This window comes from Monodelphis domestica, chromosome 1 (genome assembly GCF_027887165.1).
Source record: "Monodelphis domestica isolate mMonDom1 chromosome 1, mMonDom1.pri, whole genome shotgun sequence".
Taxonomy (NCBI): Eukaryota; Metazoa; Chordata; class Mammalia; order Didelphimorphia; family Didelphidae; genus Monodelphis; species Monodelphis domestica.
Window position 1 is genome coordinate 206,022,737 of NC_077227.1, and position 26,226 is coordinate 206,048,962.

At 37.0% G+C, this 26,226-nt stretch overlaps 1 protein-coding gene across 4 annotated transcripts in view; it reads right to left on the reverse strand.

Moving 5' to 3' along the window:
• Positions 1-26,226, reverse strand: part of TTBK2 (tau tubulin kinase 2) — a 256,669-nt gene that overhangs the window by 30,680 nt on the left and 199,763 nt on the right. For 3 of the 4 annotated variants that reach the window (XM_056810339.1, XM_056810338.1, XM_056810341.1), the window contains 4 exons: positions 19,782-19,998; positions 16,831-17,042; positions 9,689-10,274; positions 6,820-6,915 (listed from right to left, as the gene is read on the reverse strand). In XM_056810339.1, the coding sequence (XP_056666317.1) occupies positions 6,820-6,915; positions 9,689-10,274; positions 16,831-17,042; positions 19,782-19,998 (1,111 nt within the window). The remainder of the gene's footprint in view (positions 1-6,819; positions 6,916-9,688; positions 10,275-16,830; positions 17,043-19,781; positions 19,999-26,226) is intronic. The other variant, XM_056810340.1, reaches the window with a different exon arrangement.

Genomic DNA, 26,226 nt, shown 5'->3' on the forward strand with positions numbered 1-26,226 from the left:
GAAGAAGGGGTAGATGTTACTATTTCTCATAATTGAAGTGAGTGGGAAGAATAAAATAACATGGAGGAAGGTATTATAGGAATGGATATCAGATGGAATGCACTCTTAAAAGAAACAAAGGAGGACTGAACACTAACATTATTATGCAAGTAGTTTGGTGTAGAAATCAATCAAACAATAGGGAAACAGGTAGGGATTTGAAGGGAGTACTGTTAAGAGGGAGGTGTCAAGTAAAACAAACTTCCTGCTCTTAAAAGCAAAGAACTAGAAACTGGGAGCACATCCATCAACTGGAAGAATGGCTGAATGAAGTGTGGTACATGAACGTAACAGAACATTATTATACCTTAAGAAATGATGAAAGAGATGACTTCAGAGAATCCTGAGAAGAACCGATGCAAAGTGAGACCATGCGGGACAAAGAAAACAGTTTATACAACGGCTACAACACTATAAAAAAAGACAACTTTGAAAATCTTAAGAACTATGATCAATGCAATGACCAACCAAACCTCCAGAAGATCTGTGATGAAGCATGTTACTCACATGCTAAAAATTTGAGAAGTGATAGATTCAAGTTGCAGAAGAAGATACATTTTTTTTTTAAAAAACCCTTACCTTCCATCTTGGAGTCAATACTTTGTATTGGCTCCAAGGCAGAAGAGTGGTAAGGGCTAGGCAATGGGGGTCAAGCGACTTGCCCAGGGTCACACAGCTAGGAAGTGGCTGAGGCCAGATTTGAACCTAGGACCTCCCGTCTCTAGGTATAGTTCTCAATCCACTGAGCTACCCAGCTGCCCCCATGAAGACACATTTTTAGACATGGTCACTGGGATATTTTTGCTTGACCATGTCAATAAAAATGTACAAGTTTTTTCCCTTCTGTTTTTATTTGAGGGGAAGGGTTTGAAAAGTAAGGGAAGAGTGACTGATTAACAAAAAAAGAGAGAAACTCTTTAAAAGGTGCACAAAGAAATATAGAAGGACATCCAGAGAAGCATATTCAAGCAAGGCAATTTTGAAAATAAATTTTGAAATGGACCAAAAACAATCAGTATAGAATACAGATTCAATTTTATGTACAATTTTCTTTTTGTGTTCTGCTTTGTATATTGTAAACCTTAAAATTTCTTAGACTTATGAATGTTGGAAATTTCCCCATTGGGAAATTTCATACTGGAAAAAATTTCCTACTGATAGTAAGAACTCTATTGGAATGTGAACCCCCTTGGCACGGGAGGATCCTTCTCCTCCCTCCTAAGAATACTTTAGGACAGAAACCTTTTGCTAAACAATGGAAAGGGCTTTGACCTATGCTTAAGCATAGAACAGGAAGTTCTTTGAGTCATGATTGATTTTAGAATTAATACAATAGAGATACTTGGAATGACAGAACCAGGTCTTGGAAAATACAATCACCACCCTACTCAGAGTAAAAGGATTTAGGAAGGGCTGCAGCAAAGGATCAAGATTTAATTATTTGAGAATATGACCTTCAACAGACATGTTCAAAGGGGCAGACCTCTGGGCGGTCCTGGGTTAAGCTAGAGCCACCATTGGCACAGGGAAGACATGGACAGTGATTGGTAGATGTGAGAACTGAGGGGAGGGAACTTAGATGGTTTCCTTAAAGATAGCGAGGTCTGGGGACTGGAGGAGGGTCAAGAGGTTTTGCTCTGAGAGGTTGTGCTCTGAGAAGCTTGCTCTGAAGGAGGCTGGGGGTGGAGGCCCCAGAGACTGTTTCTCCATTTTGGTCACGTGAGTGATAGGGACTGATCTCTTTTCTTTGCCTCAGCTATCTAAGGGCTTGGGCCTTTTGGCCCAGCCTAAACAGAGGGGGTATTTAAGCCCTATTCCTTTCTCTCTCCCTTTCTCTCTCTCTCTCTCTCTCTCTCTCTCTCTCTCTCTCTCTCTCTCTCTCTCTCTCTCTCTCTCTCTCTCTCTCTCTCTCTCATACCTTTCTTCCTCCTGTTTGTAATTAAAAACTCCATAAGAGGTTGACTGCTGACTTGAGTTTTCATTTAGGAATTACATAGCTGAATTCCTTGGCGACCTTAAATTAATATATATCAGTCTTTTAAAGTGATTTCCTTGTCACAATATAGAAATATTTATCCATTGATTTATTTATTTTTATTTTGTATTTGTTAAAATGTAAGATCTGTGTGACTTCTTCCTGATTTAGAATTTAAAATAAGAAAAATTAGAATTTAAAAAATTTAAAAGGAAAAAATATTGGGTTAATGGGAATGACATCATCCTCTTGGCAAAGGTAGAATTTCAGCCCCTGGAAGAGATTAGAATCCAAATTAAACTGTCATGATATAATAATAATTGTGATGATGATATTAACTCATTTCTAAAATATTAAACTATTTCTAAAGTGTTTTTCTTCTCCTAGCAACCTTGTGACATAGGACTGTTACTCAGATTTTAGATCACCTGGACATATTTCTAGAATACAGCTTCAAGGAAATAAAGAAAAATGGTCTGTAAACTTTGGAAATAAGTATCTAGTTGGTTCATCTTACAGAACAGTTCAGTCCCTTATAGAACTTTTGCCAAGAAGAAAATGACATGAACCCTCTGGAAGCTTGTTTAGAGTTCTTAAGTCTTTCAAAGTTGTCTTTTTTTTCCCCTTCAGTGTTGTTGCTATTGTACAAAGCATTTCTTTCAAAGTACAATACTCTAAACTAGAACCAAACTGTTTGAACTGAAATCACAGGATCACAAATTTAGAGAAGAGATCTTTGAAATCATCTTGTCCAACTCTCACATTTTACAGATGAGGAACTAAGAGGTCACACAGGTCTTAAATAACAGAAGTGAGGGTTATTGTACAAGGACAAACAGCAGAGGGAGTAAGAGAATCATCAGAAAGTAGGCAGAGAAAAAGGCAGCAAATGGTAATTTAAAAGTCGCAAATCATGGAGGAAAAGAGAATCTCTAGTTCACTTAGAATTTCGAGAACAAAAGTTCTGTGAGAATCATCAGCTATAATATGCTGCAGTGAACTAGGAACATAATCTTAAAAGAGATTCAACAGAGAAAGAACAGGTAATTCATTTTACAGGCAGAGATGTATTCTTAAAGAGGGAGTGTATCTATTAAGTACAATTCCAGATGCCAAATGGGATTTGTGTGCTGATCCCCATTTGGAGATGTGTTCTAACATGAAAAAGACACCTCATTTTGGAGACTAGTACTGCCTTGAGGTGAGTTATGGGAAGGGTGGTTACCAGATGGTTATGGGATAAAGAAAACCCCCTGCTTTTATGGATGGTTGTGTGTGTGGGTGGGGTGGGGAATAGGAATACTGTGTGAATATATTAATCCATCCCACTTGCCTGAGAGTATTTCAGGTACTTGTCCGTTTTTTCAGGGGGGGAAGCTTCAAGGCCTGGTTCAGCAAGGACTTCAACTGGACAAAAACAGAACCCCAATAAATTCCAAGCTACCGAGTCAGTGTAAAATGCATTCCTTGGAGAGAATAGCAGGATGACTCACTTTCCTAGCCAAGAATTCTTGCAGAATTTATAAGGGTTTGGAAGGTCTGGGTGCAGGGAGAGGAAGGCAGCTATGCCAGGGAGAGTTGGGCCAAGCTTTTCATTCAATCATCCAATAGTCTTTAATAAGTATCTACTATGTGCCAGGTAATGCACACCAAAAATGAAAGATTCCCTACTTTCAAGAATCTTAGGTTCAAGGTGGGGGAGGAACAGTTAACTAGAAAGTAAATACACAATATACATGAAAAAAAGGTAGATTTGATTTTTTAAAACTGTCAAATGATTATATATGAAGAATGAAGAAGAGGGAAGACTGTAAGAGGTCATCAAGGTTTAATCTAAGTGATTAGAAGGATAGCAGTTTTTTCAACTGAAATAGGAAAATAAGCAGGAAAAAGGAAAGATGAAGAATCGGCAAATAATGTGAACCAATATGAAATACACACTACAATAAACAGCAAACAACAAATTAAGAGATTCATATTCTCCTCATCAAAGGTGTAATTTAGAGATTTAAAATTCCGTAGATGAGGGGGCAGCTGGGTGCCTCAGTAGATTGAGAGCCAGGCCTAGAGACAGGAGGTCCTGCATTCAAATCTGGCCTCAGATACTTCCTAGCTGTGTGACCCTGGGCGAGTCACTTAACCCCCATTGTCCAGCTCTTGTGGCTCTTCTGCCTTGGAACCAATACACAGTATTGATTCTCTAAGGCTTCTACCTTAGGTAAGGATTAAAAAAAATTCTGTGGGTTAATCTATTGGGGGTGGGGGGGGGGAGTGGAGCCAAGAAGGTAGATCAGAAGCAGCAAATTGAACTGAACTGAACTCTCCTAACATTCCCCTCCAAATAATGCCTCAAATCAATTGGGGGAAGCAGAGCCAGCAAAAGGTGAGAGAGACATTTTCCCAACCAGATAACTTAGGAGGCTGGCAAATATAACACTGGAACCCATGTGGTGGCAGACCAGTGGTGGGCATGGAATATAATATACTGGAAGGCAAAGGAACCAAGAATACAGTCAAGAATAACCTACTTATCCTTAATCCTTAAGGGGGGGGGGGAATGGATATTTTAATGAAATAGAGGACTTCCAAGCAATCCTGATAAGACCAGAACTGAATAAAAAATATGATTTTTAAACACAAGATTCAAGAGAAATATGAGGTAAATATGAAAGAGTAAACATAAGGTTTTCAATAAAGTTAAAATGTTTATATTTCTATATAGAAAGAAGATAGATATAACTCCTAAGAACTTTATCATTATTAGGACAGTTAAAAGGAGTCTACATAGATAGAGAGCATGAATTTGAGTCAAAGTTGGGATGACCTCCAAAAAAATGAAGGGGTGAGAAAGAGGATTTTACTAGGAGAAAGGGGAAGGCAGAGGTAGAACAGGGAAAATTCTCTCACATAAAAGAGTTACACAAGGGAGAACTTTTATAGTGAAGGGGAAATGGTGGGGTAGGGGCAGAGGAGTGGCAGGCAATTGAAAATTGCTCACATTAGAACTGGTTCAAAGAGGGAAGACTATATATACCCATAGTTGAGTAGAGAAATTTATCTTACTCAATAGGGAAATAAGAGAGGAAAGGGACAAGAGAAATGGAATGTGTGTGTGTGAGAGGGAAGAATGATAAAAAGAAAAGTGGATTAAAGGAGGTAGTGATCAAATGCAAAACAGACTTTTGAGGAGAGACAGGATAAAAAGAGAGATAGATAAAAAGAAGAAAATAGGATATGCATAATTAGTAATCATAACTGTGAATGTGAATGAGATGAGTTCACCCCCAAAATGGAAGTGAATAGCAGAATGGATTAAAAAAACCAGAATCCAACAATATGCTGTTTATAAGAGACACATCTGAGAGGGAAAGACACAAATAATTAAAATAAGGGGCTGTAGCAGAATTTGTTATGCCTCAGCTGAAGTTAAAAAAAAAAAAGCAGTAGTAGTAGTAATCATTATCTCAGATAAAGCAAAAGCAAAAATAGATCTAACTGAAAGACAATCAGGGAAGCTACATTTTGTTAAAAGGTACTCATAGACAATGAAGTAATCTAAAAAAAATTTTAACAGCAAGTTTTTCTGATAAAGGCCTCATTTCTCAAAAATATAGGGAACTGAGTCACATGTATAAGAGCCATCCCCTAATTGACAAATGATCAAAGGATACAAACAAGTGGTTTTCAGAAGAAATCAAAGCTTAAGACTCATATGAAAGGGGCAGCTGGATAGTTCAGTGGATTGAGAGTCAGGCCTAGAGACTGGAGGTTCTAGGTTCAAATCTGGCCTCAGACATTTCCCAGCTGTGTGATCCTGGGCAAGTCACTTAACCCCCATTGCCTAGTCCTTACCACTTTCGACCTTGGAACCAATACATAGTATTGATTCTAAGATGGAAGGTAAGAGTTTAAAAGCCAAAAAAAAAAGAGTCATATGAAAAAAATGTGCTAAATAATTATTGATTAGAGAAATGCAATTGAAAACATCTTTGAGGCACCACCTTGCACCTACTAGAAATGACAGATGTTGGAGGGGATGTAAGAAAATAGGTACACTAATAAAATGTTGGTGGAATTGTAGACTGATTTGACCATTCTGGAAAACAATTTGGAACTATCCCCAAAGGGTTACAAAACTACTAGTTTTGTGCCCCAAAGAGATCAAATGACCTATATGTACAAACATATTTAAAGCAACTTTATTTTTGTGGTGGCAAAGAATAGGAAACTGAGAGGAATGATCATTAATTGGGGAATGGCTAAACAAGTTGTGGTTTATTATTGGGATGGAATAGTAATGGGCTATAAGAAATGACAAGGGCTGGTGTCAGAAAAACATGGCAAGAACTATATGAACTGACGCAAAGTAATGTGAGAAAAAGCAGGAAAATCATCATGCATAGTAACAGCAGTGTTGTAATGATCAAATGAAAGGCTTGGCTACTCTGATTAATATAATGATCCAAGACAATTACAAAGGATTTATGATGAAAAAATGCTATTCACCTCTAGAGAAAACTGATAAACTCTGAGAACAAAAATATAATTTTTCATTTCCTTTATTTTTCTTGTGATACAGCTAATATGGAAATAGGTTTTGCATGATTTTACATGTATTTGGAAATCATATTCCTTACCTTCTCAGTTGGTGGGGGAGGGGTAGAGAGGGAGAGAATTTGGAACTCAAAATTAATGTTAAACATAAATAGTAAATTTTAAAATTCTGTAGGTACAAATTCAGTAGATAATAACATGATATTAATTATAATGATGATAGAAATTGCCAATTTTTATTAAGCACTTACTATGTATGAGTCACTGTGCTGGGTCCTTATCTCCATTTTGTCAACATACTGGTAGCCAAAGGAATCAATTCCAAAACAAGTATCTGAATGAAGATTCTGAACAGATAAAGTCTACATAAGTAGGACTCTTACTAGAGAAAGTACAGAGTCCAAACTCAGAAAGAGGGATCATGGCCTAATCATATCCAAAAATACAGGCACAGATGGTAGTCTCATGCAATAGAAAACAAATTTCACCAAAAAGGTAGATCCAACCACAATTATGTCAGGAAAAGCAAACAGAACACCTCTTCCCTATCAAAATGGTCATGATGAAAAAGATGAAAAAAATCAATGTTGTTGGGAGATGCAGGAAAAAAGGAACAGTAACTTACTGATAATGGAGTTAGAAATTAGTCTAATTATTTTAGAAAATAATTTGGAATGATGCAAGAAAAGTTATAAAACTATTGTTAATCTTGATGCAATAATCCTACTAATGGATTTATATCTCAAGAAAGTAACCTACAATAAGAAAAGATCTATTGGCATGAAAATATTCATCATAGTAAAGTTTTTACTAGCAAATTATGTAGTCAATAATTGGAGAATGGCTCAACAAATTATGACATGAATATAACTGAATACTCTCTTGTGCCATAATGAATATGAAAAATTAAAATTAATGAGAAAAACCTATATAAACAAGACAACATTCATAAAACTAATAATATACAGTTACTATAGCTATAAAAGTAAGAAAAACTTTAAAACACTAAAATATATATAGTATATAAAGCACACAGCTACCCTTTTTTAACTAATGAAAGCCAGTAGCAGAATTGTCCCCATCCTAGAGGAGCCTTCAATGGTTGCCTTGGGGATCACATGGGAACTGTATGTAGTCTTATGCTGAGAAGTTCTGGATCCCAAGTTCTCAGCCAACTAAATAGCATCTGCAAAAAAGGGATACCAATGGCCAAGTGGTAGGAATTCCTGAATTCTAGCCTCCTAAAAAGAGGAGGGAATATTTCTCGAATAGCATCAGCCTTATGGGGTTCTCTAGAAACCCCAAGTTCAAGAGTTCTGGAATTTAGCCTTTGAAAGAAAGAAGGTGAATTATTAGACAGCAGCTGTCTCTCACAGAATGGAGAAGATCAAGAATATGAAAGGAAGGATGTTTCCTCCTGAAACTGGCAGAGTAACCAGGAGTTTAGACCATGGCACAGGGGGCCCAAAGGGCCTGGAATTTGCCCTTTGCTACTATTGTGAATTAGCTGAACATTTCAAATTTAGTGGAAAAGAAGCTTGACTCTCCAGCAATCCCAAGTGTAGTTTCCTTCCAGAGGGAATACAAGCTATAAGAACAGGACCACAAGGCCGGATTGGTCTCAGCTGGGAAGTGGGACATATCAGAATGTCAGAAGCTTGCCTCCTTAATTAACTTAAAGTGCTTCCTAACCAAAGAGAGTCCTATCCCCTACTTGCTATGCAATCAAGGGGCTATTTATATAAGTCCTGAGAGAAGCTGGAATTTACCAGGGAATTGCATTTCTCTATGGACTAGTGAGAATCATTTATAAAATATTTTCTGGATTTTCTGTGAGGGTAAAATGAAGGCTGTCCCAAATCAGATCCAAACATCTTTACCTTGAGTGTTTGTGTGATATATGAGAACCCCTTTACTGACAATTCAAGCTACATTCTCATATTTCCAAGAGGCAACTGTGGGTGAGGTTAATATGAACTAAAGAGATAATATTTTTAAATAGCTGCCAATTGAACCCAATTTATGTAAGCCCAGCTAAAAAAGATACTAATCATTAAAAAGGTATATGTATTTATTTAAGTTGGGGCTCAAGAAAGTGGGTGGGAGGAGAGAGAGTGGCACTTGGAAACCACAATGTGAGCAAGGGGACAAAAGCCCTAAGGGCTCAGAAGCAAAATGGAAATCCCTCAGGCAGAGCAGTCCTGTGACACACCCACTGTGTGTATACACAGTCCTCTACATCACAACTCTGTGCACATGAATGCCAGAGGCCACTTGCTTACACTTTCTAGGTCTATGTATATCCTCTAAACACCCCTGACACATTAATCTGACACTTCTCTTCTCTGCTACTATCTGGAGATGGAAGGCCTGGGCCCAAAATCTAAGGTTTTTCTTTGACATAAGTGTTAAAAATCATCATAGAGGCCCTTTCAACCGTTGATTATTAAGTTTTGGGCAGAATTAACTGCCTTCTTACCCTTGTATGGAGTATCTTAACTATTCCTCACATAGCAGGGGCTGATTATGGGAACCCTTGATGAATCTGATGAATCACTCCAGGCACTTGAATCACTTACATTCCAGGTTTTAAGCCTTTGCTGGGAGAGTGGCTCCCATGAAGGCAGATAGGCTCCCTAGCCCTCTACTCAGAGAACAGAAGGAATTCTTCAGATCATTCCTTGGGGACTTCAGAAGCCTCTGAAATGACAACTGAGAGTCAGTGGGGAGCCCTGAACTTGGAGTCAGGAGGCTTGGTTTGAATCCTGGCTCTGACCCTTAGGGCCTAAATGCCCTTGAGCAAGTCACTGACCTTTCTTAGGCTTCAGTTTTCTCATCTGTAAAATAAAGAAGTGGAACTCGATGTCCCTTCCAGTTTTGGGTCTATGAACCTATGAAATTCTTCTGTTAAGTTTTCATAAAGAAGAGATACTTACATTATTAAAACTATTTTGTTTTAATTCACTAATTAAAAGGCATTAACTTGAAAATTCAATTAAATATGTCCCTTTGCAGAGCTTAATCATTTGCAGAAGAATTCTAGGGGAGTAATAATTAGTGTTTTTCTTAGATCATCCTAAACAGAGGACAGAGGGGATGGGAGATGAGCACATCACTTACTGGTGTGAGAGGTCCTTCTGCTTGAGCCTCCATTGGGCTTGTGGGTGTGGCAGCAAGAAACTGGCCAGCAGCTCCAGCCTGAAGTTCTAGTCTATCTGCATATTGCTCTGATGCTTCAGTGGCAGGACATGCCACAGACAGTGCCAAGACCACACCAGGAACTCCATTCTTTGGATGACCATCTTCTACCCAAGGACCCAATCTCTGCTGTTCTTGAGGAGATTCCTCCAGGATTTGCAGCACCTCAGGTTCCTCATCTGAAGGGCTTCCAGTTTTATGCCCTAAAGCCCCATTCGTCCTGAAATCATGAAGGTCTCTTTCCTTATCCACAATCACCCAGTCCTTGGAATCAACCTCTTGCTGGCAGGAGCTTAAGTTGACAGCAATAAATCCATTGCTGCCGCCACCGTCTGCCTGTTCTGGGGAGTTGGCAGAAGCAGGTTTAGAAGCATCTGGGAGGTATTCTTCATCATAGTGCCAGATGTGGTCAGTACGGATCACAGGAGGAGCAGAAGGCTTATGAAGAAGAGAAGCAGGGAGAACTGATTCCTTTTCCACATTGGAGTCTTTTTGCATTTTCTCTAAGCTTAAGGAAATGGAAAGAGAAAGAAGTTACTCAAAATTCCTTTGGGAGAAAAAAAAACCCTGCTAATGCAATTGATAAACTCTCAACAGATCATTCATTCAAGTGATAGCTTCCCAACCACAAAATATGACCAGCAGCATACCACTTGGAGAGTGGTCAGACTTTGCGTTAGTCCTAGTAGACAGAGTGGCCCACCTTTTATTTTTTTTATTTTTTAAAACCAGACCTTCCGTCTTGAAGTCAATACTGTGTATTGGCTCCAAGGCAGAAGAGTGGTATGGGCTAGGTAATGGGGGTTAAGTGACTGGCCCAGGGTCACATAGCTGGGGAAGTGTCTGAGTCCAGATTTGAACCTAGGACCTCCTATCTCAAGGCCTGGCTCTCAATCCACTGAGCTACCCAGCTGCCCCCTGGCCCACCTTTTAAAAAGACAAACCCTATCACTCTGGTCCTTAATATAAACCCCTCTTGTCTAATCCAATCTAAACCAAATGTTAAACTGGTGATTCCATCCTTACACTCTCATTTTAATAAAATTATAGATTGAGAAAAATCATCTTACTGATCACCTTTAATCTACAATGAGTGGTCATCCTGCCTTTGTTTGAAGCTCTCTGGTGAGATGAAATTCATCACCTCCACAGGCAGTACATTTTATATCCTTAATTAATAGAAAATACTTTATATTAAGTATAAATTTACTTCTCTGCAAATTCTTATACCCACCACTTCTTGTCATGCTCTCTGTGGCCAATAAAACAAATTTAATCCCCCTTCTACATGCCTGATTTTCTAATATTTGAAAAAAGATATCTTGTTCTTCCCTAAGTCATCTCTTCTTTAGGCTAAAGATTATCCAGTTCCTTCAATCCTCATATGGCATGATGGTCCTTTAATTTTTCACTATCTATTGTTCCACTTTCCCTTAACCCTATCATCTTCTTAAATTATTGTCCTGGATCTCATCTCCCATTCACTGTTGAACATTGTTGAAATTCATTGCCTGTATGTACTCACCACCAAATCACTCCATGACCACCAAGAATTCTATTTCTACCACTCTACTAAAATTGCTCTTATAGATTGCCAATGACCTCTTAATTGCTGCATCCACTGACTTTTTCTTAGTCCTCAATCTTTGTAAAATTCAGTAGGTGCTTAATACAAATCTATTTTGTTGGATAAAAATATCATTATTAATCATCTACTTTGTATTTAGAGATGACCCCATACTATAAGGAATACAAAAGAAAAAAGGCACTAAAGATCAGAAATGTTTCAATAAACCAAATTCTTTTAATTACTCAGCCTACCAAGGCTAGTCACTCTGCAAAAGCAAAATTAATTTAACTAACCCCTTTTGTTAACTTTTATTGGATAAAACTGCCTCCAAATGCTCTACTTTGATGTCTGAAGCTCCAACCTTTGTTTCCTCAAATCATTTTATCTTTTACCTTGATACATGTCTCATTAAGTTCAGGAGGGAGTTCTAGCTTTTTATAGGCTATGCAAATAGAATAGAAATGGTGGCAAGCTCTACCAGGCTAGAGAGGATCTGAGTACAGTCCCAGAAATGGACAGAAGGTGCTGTCTAAGACTAACAGAGCCAGAGATGGAGAGGCTCATCACCACTGTGTTGGCCACTAGTCGATTAATTCTTTGGCTGTGCACACCTATGAAACAACAGGAGCAAATGATCCTCAGTCCTATTCTGAGGATTATAGAAGTGGGCAAAGGGTACTAAGAATAACAAGCTATACAAATCTATAAGCATTGCCTTCACCATTGAGCATTTTAAATGTTAATTATTATTAATATTATTAAATGAACAACAAATTCAACTTGATTCATTTAACTAGAAACATTTATTAAATGCTTACTATATGGAAAGTACTGTGCAAAGTACTGGGGCAAGGTGCTGGGCAAAGTTCTTGGGGACGGCTGCATTCATAGCAGCAGCAGCAGCAGCAGCAACAGCAACAACAGCAGCTTCAGGAATTCTCAGCCCACAGCTGGTGGCGGGCTCAAGAAGAAGATTGCTGGGGACCCTTTGCTGGACCTGCATTTAGGACCTTGTTGCATTGTCCATACATAGTTCTGGATTGCAGTCCCAGGACCAAAAGGAACAATAGCACTTATTGCTGCAGGGGAACAAGGGCTTAGGTTAGGGTTCCAGAAAGGAGAGAAATGCTTGTGGTAGCTCATGGGGAGTAGGGACCCTGGTCTCAATTCCAAGACAGTGTGAAGTACCAGAAATTGTGGCTATGGGAGAGTGGGGAACCTGGTCATAGTGTCAGGGCCAGGAGGAGAGCTAGCACTGGTGGCTTATTGGGGAAGAAAGTCCTTTCCAAGTATACACCACAGCACGGACCAGGTGAATAGTGACCTTAGATCATACCACCTTAAGAGGATTGAAAATTTTTAGTTTTCTCAGAACTCTCCAGAACAAGAAATCTAAGTGAATTGAATAAATTTTTATAAAAATATAAATTGCTCAGATTAAAAGAAGAGGAAATGGAATACTTCAACAACCCCATCTCAGAAAAAGAAATTGAACAAGTCATCAATTAACTCACTAAGAAAAAATCCTCAGGAACCAGATGGATTCACAAGTAAATTCTATCAAACACTAAAAGAACAATTAATTTTAATACCATGTAAACTATCTGGAAAAAATTGGCAAGGAAGGTATACTTTAAAATTCTTTTTATGATATAAATATGGTGCTGATACATAAACCAGGAAAAGCAAGAACAGAAAACTACAGATCAATTTCTCTAGTAACTATCAATGCAAAAAATTTAAATAAAATACAAGGAGATTATAGCAATATATCTCAAATATCATATACTATGATAGAAGGGATTATGATAAAAATGCAGGGTTGCATCAATATTAGGAAAACCATCAGCATAATTGACTATATCAATAAAAAAGTAGAAATCATACAATCATCTCAATAGATGCAGAAAGTTTTTGACAAAAGACTATCAATTCCTATTAAAAAACATTGGAATAAATGAAGCTTTCCTTAGAATGATGTCATATTTATTTAAAACCATCAGGCATTATCTGTAATGGAATAAGCTAGAAGCCTTCTCAGTAAGATCAGGGGTGAAGCAAGGATGTCCATTATCACCACTACTGTTCAATATTGTACTAGAAATACTAGCTATAGCAATAAGAGGAGAAGAGGAGAAAAGCAGAGCAGGCAATGAGGATACAAAGCTATCACTCTTTGCAGATGATATGATGGTATATTTAAACAATCAACTAAAAAATAACTGAATTACCAACTTTAGCAAAGGTAATGACAGTCTAAACTAGGAGAGAAGGGACAACTATGACAGGTTTTGTGGAGGCAGATGTGTAAAAAATGGACAAATGATTACCAAAATGGGAAAATGAAAATGGCAAAATGTTGAAGATGGTTATTACCACTTCCTGTAAGAAGCTTAATACAAAACAATTGCCACAGTAAGTAGACCAAAAGAATCCTAAAATGCCATTATCAGCAAATACTTCATCTCCTTGCCAAGCAGATATGAAAACCAAGGACAAAAAACAATTTAGACTATAAACTGAATTGTAAAACACTTATTTAATGAGTCAATAGTAGTAAAAGTGAAAATAAGTGTATAAAAATGTTTGGTATGCAATCCAGTGAAGCTGAATTATCCCAAGGTCATTCATTGATGAAACAGACAGGAGTGCAACAGAAAGAGAAAATGGAACAAGTTGGGTTTTTTGTTTTTTTTTTTTTGTTTCAAGAGACATGTAGAGGGATCATCATCAGTGATAGTCTAATAACCACACTGGAACCTTCAGGTCCCTGCTGCATTAAACAAAGAAACTGAAATGGCATTCCAAATGGTGAAATGAGGAAGATCAGATCAAGTAGACACTAAGAAAATCTGTGTTGGAGGCAACATGATCTTTCTCTACCCCCACCCCCCAAACCCTTACCTTCCATCTTAGAATCAATGCTATGTATTGGTTCCAAGGCAGAAGAGTGGTAAGGGCTAGGCAATGGGGGTCAAGTGACTTGCCCAGGGTCACACAGCTAGAAAGTGTTTGAGGCCAAATTTGAACCCAAGACTTCCCATCTCTAGCCCTGGCTCTCAATCCACTGAGCAACCCAGCTTCCCCCAAGGCAACACAATCTTGAAAACATTGAGAAATCATTTTATAAGATATCTGAGAAAGGCAGAAATACCAAAAGCATGGAGAAAAAATCATGAATATTACTCAAATGAGAGAATCAAGAGAATATCGGCAACTACTGAACTATAAGCTTTTCTCATCTTTACAAAATCTTTATGAGAATGAGTTATATATATTTTGAGAATATTCCTGATACTCATAAGTTATATATATTCACATATGAAAATAGAACAAATAAGCTATCACAGACTATTTTCTACAACAGACCAGACCCTTAAGAATCACAAAACTGTTAGAAAAGTACAGAGATGACAAGATCTCATGTATTCATTGTTTGATAATAGCAAAAAAAAAAAGCACTGGAAAAAAAAGGATGGTACATAAGCATTTGAAAAGAAGTAGTGATTACTAAGAGTCAGCATAAGCCCATCAACAAATAGCTCTGTGTCAGCCTATTATTGTTGAGGTTCAGATGTTCAGTTGTGTCTGATGCTTCATGATCCCATGGACTGTTACTCATTATGGGGATTTCTTAACAAACATACTTGAATGGTTTGCCATTTCCTTCTCTGGTGGATTAAGGCAAACAGAGTTAAATAACTTGCTTGAGGTCACCCATCTAGTAAGTGTCTGATCTAGATTTGAACTCAGGCCTTCCTGACTCCAGCCTCTTTCCACTGAGCCATCTAGCTGCTCTATGTGTCAGCCTAACTTCATTTCTTTTCTTGACATGGTTAACTAGACTGGCAACTAATGACAGTGCCTTAGAAGACACAGTGAATGTAGTTAGTGATGTATTTGACAAGTTTCTCATGCAATCCTTATGAACAAGTTGAGATCATATAGGGTCACAGATTTAGAACCAGGAGGAATCAGGCAGTCTAGCTTCCTTATTTTAGAGAGTAAACTGAGGCCCAATGAGTGACATGAAGCCCATGACTTAAGGTTATGCAAAACAGTAAAGTGACAGAGAGCAGTTGGAACTTGACTGTGGATCTTCTGACTTGAAATCCACCCTTTCCACTGTACTCTGTTATCTTATACAGGGGGAAAAAAACACCAGTGGGGAATGGCCTGGTTCAGAGTGATAGACTCTCACTCAAAGATCATAAATGATACAGAGGGACAAGGATGGAGTCAGGGGATGAATGAACATTCCAAGAGTCAAGCCCAGGGGCAATCCTGGATTTCCAGCCAGAAGTACAGGATAGATAATATTTTGTCATTTTCATTTCCTCTTTATGACTAGTTCTAATTCTTTCAATTTCTTCTTCTTCTTTTATTGCTATAGCTGGTTAGGTGGATTCAGGATAGGAAAAAAGATCAAGTTCAAAAAGGAGTCATAAATGACTTACAGTTGGCCAGGAGAAAAGAGTCTATTGGAGTGCCCTGTTGAACTGTTCTTAGCTCTGTTCAACAATTATTCATTAGTTACTTAGATGAAGTCAAAGATGGTATATTTATCAAATCCACAATGACACAAAGCTAAGAAGGGTTGTTAGTACAATGAACAATAATAGCTGGGATCAAAAAAAGATCTCATTAAGTTAAAATCATGGACAATCTAATAAGCTGGAATTCAATAGAAAGCAAAGCAAAGTGTTATATTTGGGTTTAAAAAATCAGTTGAAGAAGTAAAAAAAAGTTCTTGTAAAAAACATCTGAAACTTTTAGTGCATTAAAATTTATATCTACAGTGTTACATGACAGTCAATAAAGTTAATATGTAATGCAAATATCAAGCTGCATTAACTGAGATAAAGTATCTAGAACAAGGAAATTTTATGATACTTTGCTCTTGTTAGATCAAAACTAGACTTTTTGGTTCAGTTTTTGGCATCAAATTTTAGGAAGTACTTTGACATACTGAAGCATTTCAGTATTGCAGAGTGTCATTTCTTGTGGGGGGGAAATAGGGAAATCATCTTCAAGTATTAATAAAAATAGTCTTCCTCAGTTTATCCTCAAGAACAAAACTAAAAGAAATGGGTATGGATTGTAGAAAAGGAGCTGTAGGAGGAATGGAAGGAAAAACCTCCAAATGTTCATATCTTCTCCAAAAAATACAATGGACCACCTCAGGAGGCAGAGGGTTTCCCATAAATATGAGCCTCCAAGAAGTGGGAATAAGTACTTATTGGGAATGTTGTAAAAAATAATTCTTTTTCACTTGGTCCAGATAACCATTCATGTCTCTTCAATTCTGAGATTCTGTGAATTCATATTAAAAATCAACCCAAAATGTAAACATTGACTGAGAACTCAGGCACAGATCACTGTAGCAAAACTGTACATTTTTCCTATCAGAAATGTTGATAACAGGAGAGAAGTTATGATGAGAGTCCCTCCCAAAAAGTTCTTTTAAAATGAAAGAAGAGAGCACATTTCATACCAGGTTTCTAGAAACTTGTCAGTGTCTGGCTTTGACTCCAAGGTCAGACGTCTTTCCAACTCAAAACTGTGGATGGACCTTAGCTTTCGTACTAATGGTACATCTCTCTCTGGCTGGGTTATCTCTGAACGAACACGAATTGGTGAACCAAGGCTTGGTGCATTCAGTATACCATTTGCTGGACCATGACTATTCTCCTCTTCTGTAGCAGCCTATACAAAATATAAAAATATACAATTCATTATAAGTAAGATATATGATAGATTCTATTGAATCAAGATGAAGGGATATCAAGTCTATTGACAAATTGATTCTACAGTGTGTTTATTCATCAGCACACTGATATCTTGAATTAATAATCAGAATTGTATCAAGTTCAAAAAGAGATTTTTTTCAGTTTCAGTTTGATTATGGTTTTGATTTAGGAATAGGGAAAATAAGTAAAAAATGTATATTTTAAATGAATAAATAATCCCTTAAAAATCAGAGTCTATATAAGGCAGCCATGGACAATCTTCTCTATAGATATTCAGTTATCATCTCTTCTTTTTATTATGCTTATTGGAAACTATGTGGAACATTTTGATATAAACTACAATCTATTATGAATTCAAGTTACTTGTATATCACTGTGAAAATTAATGATGGACAAGGTCTGAGCCAACTGTCAATGACATTTAAGTTAAATAAACAGTGAAGGTTTAGGCTGAAAGACTAAGAAGAGTACTGTCCAGAATGATCAGTCAGCATATTCTATGGAGTGAACTGCCAACTGACAGATCTTACTGATGACTCTCTTGAAATGAGAACAAACTAATCTTGGCTCAATAATTCTTATTTATAGAAAATGTTAAGGTTTATAAAGCACTTTTCTCACAAACAGCTTTGTGAGGCATGTAGTGCTGGTATTTTACAAATGAAAGAACTGAGAAGAGGAAAAGTAGTTTGGCCATAGTCATGGAGCCAATGACTATCAGAGCTGAAACCCACGCTCAGGTCCCATAGCTTCAAGTCCAGGCCTCTTTGCATTATGCCATTTCCAGAACTGTACCAATGAGGCAATGCATACTCTGCAATGACAGGGTCACCTAAGGTCATGTTGGGATGAGTCATGATCTCATGACAGGGTAGATGTCACATGCCCTCTGATTAGTCAGGATTTTTTGTTTCATTCAAGGGGATGCCTGATAGGATACAGTGCAAGACAACTGGATAGCAAAGATTCTTTTCAGAATCTCTTTATAAGACATGGCATATTAGCTGTGCTAATAAGGAGATCACAGATGAATGAATGATCCAGAAGCTTCTGGTTAGCCATCAGTTTCAACTTCCTTTCCATCAAACTCTTTTAAGAGATTCCAAAATGGAGTCAAGAGATGTTTGCTTTATTTCTTCTCTCTCAATGTCCTTTTTTGTCTTAAAACTTCTGCTAGAGAGGCTAACCATCAGTAGTTTTATGACACAGCAAAAGATGAAGAGAAATACAACAACAACCTGCTGCCTGGATAATTAAGACTTGGCTATAATATAACAAGAAATCCACATAATGAATATAATCATAGGGCAAAAATTGCATGTTCCTTGCAAAGTGTAACAACTGAAAAATGGGTAACATTCATAGTAAAATCTTTTAATGTGCTTTAGCTGCATCAGTTTCTAGTTCCAAAGCCAATGGGAATGATAAAAATGTCTGTAAGACTCACTTCTGATCATCAAAACAACCATTACAAAAATCCTGGGCTTTGAATCAGTTTCCACAAAAAGAAAAAGAAAAGGAAAGAAAGCAAACGCCAAGGTTTCTAAGGTACTGAATGTGAACATTCCTTTAAAGACAATGAAGGGGCAGCTGGGTAGCTCTGTGGATTGAGAACCAGGCCTAGAGATGGGAGGTCCTAGGTTCAAATCTGGCCTCAGACACTTCCCAGCTGTGTGACCCTAGGCCAGTCACTTAACCCCCATTACCTAGCCCTTGCCACTCTTCTGCCTTGGAACCAATACATAGTATTCATTCTAAGGAGGAAGGTAAGGGCTTAAATAAACACACAAATAAATAAGAGCAATGAAGTCCCTAAATTTGTACCTATGATAAATGAACTGCTGCCTCTATTATACCATAATTATTTATTTGAACTTTATTTAAAAAAAAAAAGGACAAGGGGAAATTACTTGAGACTAGATAACTGAATTAGGAGTAGCTATATAAATTGATCTTCAAGATTTTAGAGCAGGTATAATCAGCAACATACAGTACACATTCCAAATATGTTGTTAGTTTGTTCCCCTTTCCCTGGTTTGAGATATAGAGATTGACGAGCATTCATTGCTATCCACATCTGGGAGAGGCAAATGACCAGTATGTACTGACAGTTCTATCATTGTGTATCTATTTACTGGAACAAAATATATTTACATATTATATTTTAAAGGATATTATTTCATTTTTTTCATTCATTCATTCATTCATTCATTCATTCATTCATTCATTCATCCATCCATTCATTTATTCACTTGCTTACTTACTAACAATCAATTACATGTAATAACAAATTACCACACAAGTTTTGCTAAGTTATAAGATCGAACTTATCTCCCTCCCTCCCTCCCTTCCTTCTCTTCCCCAATTCTGTCACCATAGCAGAAGGGAAGATTGGTAACTTAGCATGATATTGTGAAAAGTTTTTTTTAAGCCTTTCTATCTGTAAAATAAAATAATATATATCCCCATCGTTCTCAAATAGCTAAGTTAAAAATTAATATTTGATGTTAGTTAACTGAAAAGCCTGGATAAAATCTGTTACAGAAATGCGAATTAAATTAAAATATCCACGAGCTGCTAGGCATTCTGTATACTTCTAATTACTACTGTTAATGAAGTCGCACACTGCTAATTTAATACAGTAAGATAAATATAGTGAGGAGTGGAGGAAAACTCATGTTTAAGAGACACACACCTTACAGATCCCCAGCTTTATCTTGTTCCTGTTGACATCCATTTCCTCCCAGACATCCTTCTCCTGAGGACGAGGGTGTCCCACAGATCCAGGAAGTTTATCTGGTGATACACCAACAGGGATACCATTCTCCCCATCACTGAGTTGTTCATCTGGAAATACCTCATCTGTATTTTCTCGAAGCAAGTCTCCGGGAATAGGGGTGGCATTTGCAATTCTATATAAGACAAAAGAAAGATGCAAGATTTGTAATCAACAGAGATAAAAATATTATTAGGTCATCCTTCTGCATTTGATTCCCTAGATTTTTTTTTAAAATATAAAAACCCTTGCCTTCCATCTTAGAATCAATACTGCGTATTGGTTACAAGGCAGAAGAGAAATAGGGGCTAGGCAATGGGGGTTAAGTGACTTGCCCAGGGTCACACAGCTGGGAAGTGTCTGAGGCCAGATCTGTCTTGAGAACCTTCTGGCTCTAGGTCTGGCTCTCAATCCACTGAGCCACCTAGCTGCCCCCAATTCCTAGATTTTAATAACAAAGTCTATACATACTTAGGATATTAAAAAAAAAAGAAAGTCTTTAGAAAATTGGACTATGCCTGTATTGGGGCAGGAATATTCCCAAACTTGATCAATTAGAAGTCTTTTGTATAGCAATAAATGCACAAATCTAAATAAATTATTCCACTGATTTGATTTAATATGACAATAAATTTTTAAAAAACCATTTCTTTCTATATTACTATCAGTTCTAAGACAGAAGAGTGGAAAGAACTAGGCAGTTGGGATTAAGTGACTTGCTCAGGGCCACACAGCTAGGAATGACAAAGCAAAAGATTGAAGGAGGAGAAATGCAGCAATAACCTGCTCCCTGGATAATTAAGTCTTGGCTATAATATAACCAGAAATTCACATAATGGATATAATTATAAGATAAAAATATTATGTTTCTTTAAGCTGTAAAATATAAAAATAAATACATTAAATAAATAATTTAATTAATTAAAAAATAAACTAAAAACCCTTTAGGAAAACCCTCTAAAATCTGAAGTTCTCTCCACTCAGGCCCCGTTCTCTATCTACTGTGCTACATAAAAGTTAAGTTGAAAATAGTATCTATTATTTTACTCAAGAAAAGTTTGTATCAATTAAAATAGAATTCTTATTTTTTGTAATTTTCCCAGGGATCAGGAAAAGATTATTATAAGCAGAATGTGTCCTATGTAAGAGTAATTACATAATCAGCTTATTGTGTAAAACACTAAAACTTCTTGCACAAATATTTGGGGACTCCTTTCTGTAAGTCACATGGATTTGGATATTTGTAGAATATGATTTGCTGCATGATGGAGAAAAATCTAGAACCCCTATTCTATATACAATTTCCATCATGGTTTCCTGGAACTTGTTTACCATTTCTTTGTGTTTTTATGTTTTTTAAGTGGCAGTCATCTTCTATTTCTTTTATACCTTTTTATAACACCTAGAATTCACTATTGTTACCTGGGAACAAGTACAATTAGCAAAAAATTGTGCCCTTTTCTTGGTAGTAATTTAGAATATCTGGAAATAGAAGCTATACTTCAATAGATCATGGAAAAAATGGCTAAACAAGTGAAGTTATCACCAGAATGTCTAATTCCTAGGCATCCTATGATGCTCTGACTGATTTCATTTTAGGATAGCACATTTATAGAATCATAAAGCTGTAAGGGACCTTAGAGACTGCCTAGTTCAACCTCCTGATTTTACTAATGAGGAAACAGAGGATCAAGGTCAATGCCAGAGCCAATACTAGCAGTCAGGTCTCTTAACTCAAGTTCAATGTCCTTTCTATGCTTTCACATTGATATTCTCTCTATTCATCAGCTTGAGATCAGTGCTTTATGATCTGCTAGTCTAAGGCCCAACTACTTGCACTGAAGTCTCTTTTCTACATGGGCTAATCCTAACCCAGGGCCTTTTTCTCAATAGAAGTGTGGATTCCACAATAGAAAGAGAGAAATTAATCACAGCTAAAGACCCTGAAGCCTTCAAAATCATTCCTCCTGGAGCTTTGACAGAGAATAAGCCCATCAATCAATTTTTCTAAGCCTGATAAAAGAGGTTTCAACAAACAAACACTTACTCAACACACATTTGGCTTTAAGAACTGAAAGAATTATTGCAAATAAATATTCCAAAGAATTCCAAATACAGTTTGGGTATTATCTAAAAATCAATTAGTCATATACAAGCAAGTCTGTTGAACAGCTACTGGGTTCAACATAATGTGTTCACTAACATTTCTTCTAGCCTTGGCTAAATCTTCATTCATCTGCTCTCCATCTGTATCTCAAAAACCTGAAAAGCCAAGCTTGACAATCTCAAGTCTCTAATTTCTCTGTAGCCACACAAAAAAAGTTTCTTCAGCAAATATTCCCACATTTTTAACCAAGAATTTTGATTCCATTAAGTTTTCCTCACATTATCTCAAATTTTCTTTCTAGATAAAAGTCTTTATGTTCTCATCCTTGTTTTTTCTCTGACCACCCCACCCTTACTCCCTTTACAGCTCTGACATAATGATGTCACCCTAGAACTCTTCCCTCCATTTGGCCCCTCCAGAAGCCCATTCATTCACCCTCACTCCCTACAGCCCTCTCACTTACAACAGCAGTTCCCCTCCCAACCCTTACTTTAATCCATTATTATAATGTTTCACTTTCATCTTTAACTGAAAGCACAAAAATCACTGTATAGGATCCCCTCTGGTTTACAGTGTTGTCTAAATCTGAACTCAAGGAATGAATGGAAATAAGCTGGTTATAGCCAAGAAATAGTAGACTAGAAATAACTTGAGAAAGGATATATGCCATTGGTGAGCCAATGAACATGTGACCTGTGTGTGAACGTGATGGTCCTATGACCGGGTGGAGGAGGCAAAATGGACTCTGGTGGTAAGGGCAATAGATTGAAATCACAAGCAATCAATTTAAACCCTGCCTCTACTACTTATTGCAAGTCATATAACCTCTTTGGGACTGAGCTATCCTCATATATATATAAGACTAAGGAATTGGGCTCTAAGTCCCTTCCAGATCTAAATCTTTTAATTCTATAGGCTCCAGATTACAAGATTTGTACCTGGAGATAACCTTAAAGTTCATTTTGTCCAGTCACAGTCATATTACATAGGAGAAAACAGAAGTGTTAGCAGGCTGATTAACTTGGCCAGAGTCACACAAGTGTAGTAAGAAGCAGAGCCAAGACTATTCAAATTCATTGCTATTCCTACTACAATTTATTATGTGCAAGTTACTGTGCTAAGTACAAGGAATAAGAGGTGAAAAATAACACAATCTACTTTTTGCACTCAAGGAATTTATGATTAAATAAGAAGGCTATGATATGTACCTAATATGTGTGATATGAGGTAGAATGTGATAAAGGATAATTAGAGAGTTAAACCAAGGTAAGTAGAGAGAGGGTGGTAATTATATACCCTTCTTTATTTTGATGTTCCTTCTTTTACTTTTCTCCTTATTGTTTTCTCTCCCAAACTCTTACTGTTTCTTTTCTTCAGTATATACATATCTCCTTTGAAAGAAATCAAAGGTTATGGGGAGAGCCTGGTCCTATTGTCTTATTTTTCAACTTATTTTTGATATTTTTCTCCATGTATTATTATAATTTGAATATTGACAGAATTTCATTACTGAGAACTTCCATTCTATCCTTTCAACACTTGAATTTCTGATAGCCTCAGATGCCTCCATTTCTTTCTTTCTTCCTTCCTTCCTTCCTTCCTTCCTTCCTTCCTTCCTTCCTTCCTTCCTTCCTTCCTTCCTTCCTTCCTTCCTTCCTTCCTTCCTTCCTTCCTTCCTTCCTTCCTTCCTTCCTTCCTTCCTTCCTTCCAATGAACCTTACTTCAATGGGAGGCAGAGTCAACGTTTTCCTTCAAACACCTTAAAATAATGCTTAAATCAAATTTTGGAGTGGAAGATCCAAAAATTGGATAGAGATAGACATTTTTCCAATCTAAGACAAGTTAGGAGGTCCACAGGAAAGGTCTATAACACGAGAGTGGGTATAGGCCTAGAATGCAGTAGAAGCACCACCAATGGGCCTTATAGGTAGCTGCCACAGGAGCAGAATTAATAGTGATAGCAGAAGCTCAGCTTCAGGAGTTTTTAGCTCAGTGACAGTTGTGGGGTTAGACAGATAACTAGTCAGAATAATATTACAGGAGACTCTTTGCTGCCACTGGGTACAGCTGTTGCTGACTGTCAACTCTATTACCCACAAGTAGTTCTGTGTCAAAGGATGGAGAGAAGTGCTTGTGATAGGTCACAAAGGAGCAGGGGACCTGGTCACAGTTCCAAGGCCAGGAGGAGAATTAGCACTTGTGGCTGCAGAGGAGCAAAGGCTCTTCTAGGATAAACACCAGAGGGCAGACTAAAAGAGCAGTGAGCACATTTCTACCAGTATAGCATTACCTTGGAAGCACTGAAGACTTGCATACTCCCAGACCTAACTGAAAACAGAAGTTTGGGATGATCCTCCCTATTCCCAGGTGAATAGAGCCTAACTTTAACATGAAGTTCAAAGTGAAGAAAAAGGCTGGGGAAATGAGAAAACAACAAAATAAGAATGTGACCATGAAAACTACGATAGTGGCAAAGAAGACCAAGGCATACACTTAGAAGAAAGAAAACAATGTGAAAACTCCACTAAGTCTCAAAGAAAAATGCTAATTGGACCCAAGGCAAACAAGAATTCCTTAAGGAGTTAAAGAAAGATAAGAGTGGTAGAGGAAAAGTTGGGAAAAGAAATGAGAACAAGACAAGAAAATTATAAAAAGAGAATCAGCAGCTTAGCCAAAGAGACAAAAAAAAAAGAAAAAAGAAAATATTACTTTTAAAAGCTGAATAGACCAAATAGAAAAGGAGGTATGAAAATTCACTGAAGAAAATAATTCTTAAAAAATTAGAATTAGGCAAGTGTAAGTTAATGACTAAAATTTTGAGAAATAACAAAACATCAAAAGAATGAAAAAAAAAAACAAAAGAAAATATGAAATATATCGCTGGAAAACAAATGACCTGGAAAATTGATTAAGGAGAGATAAATTAAGAATTACTGCGCTACCTAAAAGTCATGATAAAGAGCCTAGACATTATATTCAAGAAATTATAAAGGAAAGCTGCCCTGACCTCAGGTCAAGAATATAAAATAGAAATCAAAAGAATCCACTTATGAATTCCTGAAAGAAATCTTATAATGAAAACTACCAGAAGTATTATAGCCAAATTTCATAACTTCCAAGTCAAGGGGAAAATACTGCAAGCAGTCAGAAAGAAATCATTCAAATATCACAGAGGCACAGTTAGGATCATGCAAGATTTAGCATCTTTCACATTAAAAAAGTAGAGGGCATGAAATATGCTATTCTGGAAGGCAAAGGAGCTAGACTTATACCCAAGAAAACCCAACAAACTGAATATAATCTTCAGGAGAAAATTGATATTTAATGAAATAGAGGACTTTCAAAAATACCTGATTGAAAGAATAGTGCTGAATAGAAAATCTGACAACACTCAAGAGAAGCATAAAAAGGTAAATATGAAACAGTAATCATAAAGGACTCAATTGAGATTAAGCTGTTTAGATCTTAATATGTGCAACTCCTAAGAACTTTATCATTATTAGGGCAGTTGGAAGAAGTCTACATAGTCAGGGGGCAGGTGTGTGAAGTAATTATGTTAGGATGATTTCTAAAAAAAAAATTAAGAGTGAGAAAGAAGGATTCATTGGGAGAAAAAAAGGGAGTGATAAAATGAGGCAGATTTTCTCACAAGAGTTTCTATAGTAGAGGGGAAAGCAGAGGTATAGTAGTGAGCAATGCTTGAATTTTGCTTGTCAGAATTGGTTCAAAAAAGGAAGAGAATATATAAACACACACATTCAGTTGAGTACAGAATTTATCTTACCCAATAAAGAGATAGGAGGGAAAGGAGATAAGAGATATTGGAGGAAATGAGAAGTGAGAGGGCAGATTTGGGGAGGCATCAGTTGGAAGCAAGACAGACTTTTGAGGTGGGACAAGATAAAAAGAAAGAGAGAAGGATAAGTAGAGGAAAATGAGATGGAGAGAAATGTATAGTTAGTGATTATAACTATGAATGTAAATGGGATAAGCTAACCTATGGAATCACTGATCACAGAATGGAATGGAAACCAGAATCCAACGATATGTTGTGAGCAAGAGACACACTTGGAACAAAAAAAGACACACACAATTGAAATAAAGGGGTGGAGGTGGGTCTGTTATGTTTTAGTTGAATGAAGAGGGCAGAGCAGTGATCATGATCTCAAACAAAGCAAAAGCAAAAATAGACCTAAAAGAGAGAGCCAATCAGGAAAACTATATTTTGCTAAAAGGTATTATAGACAATGAAAAAAT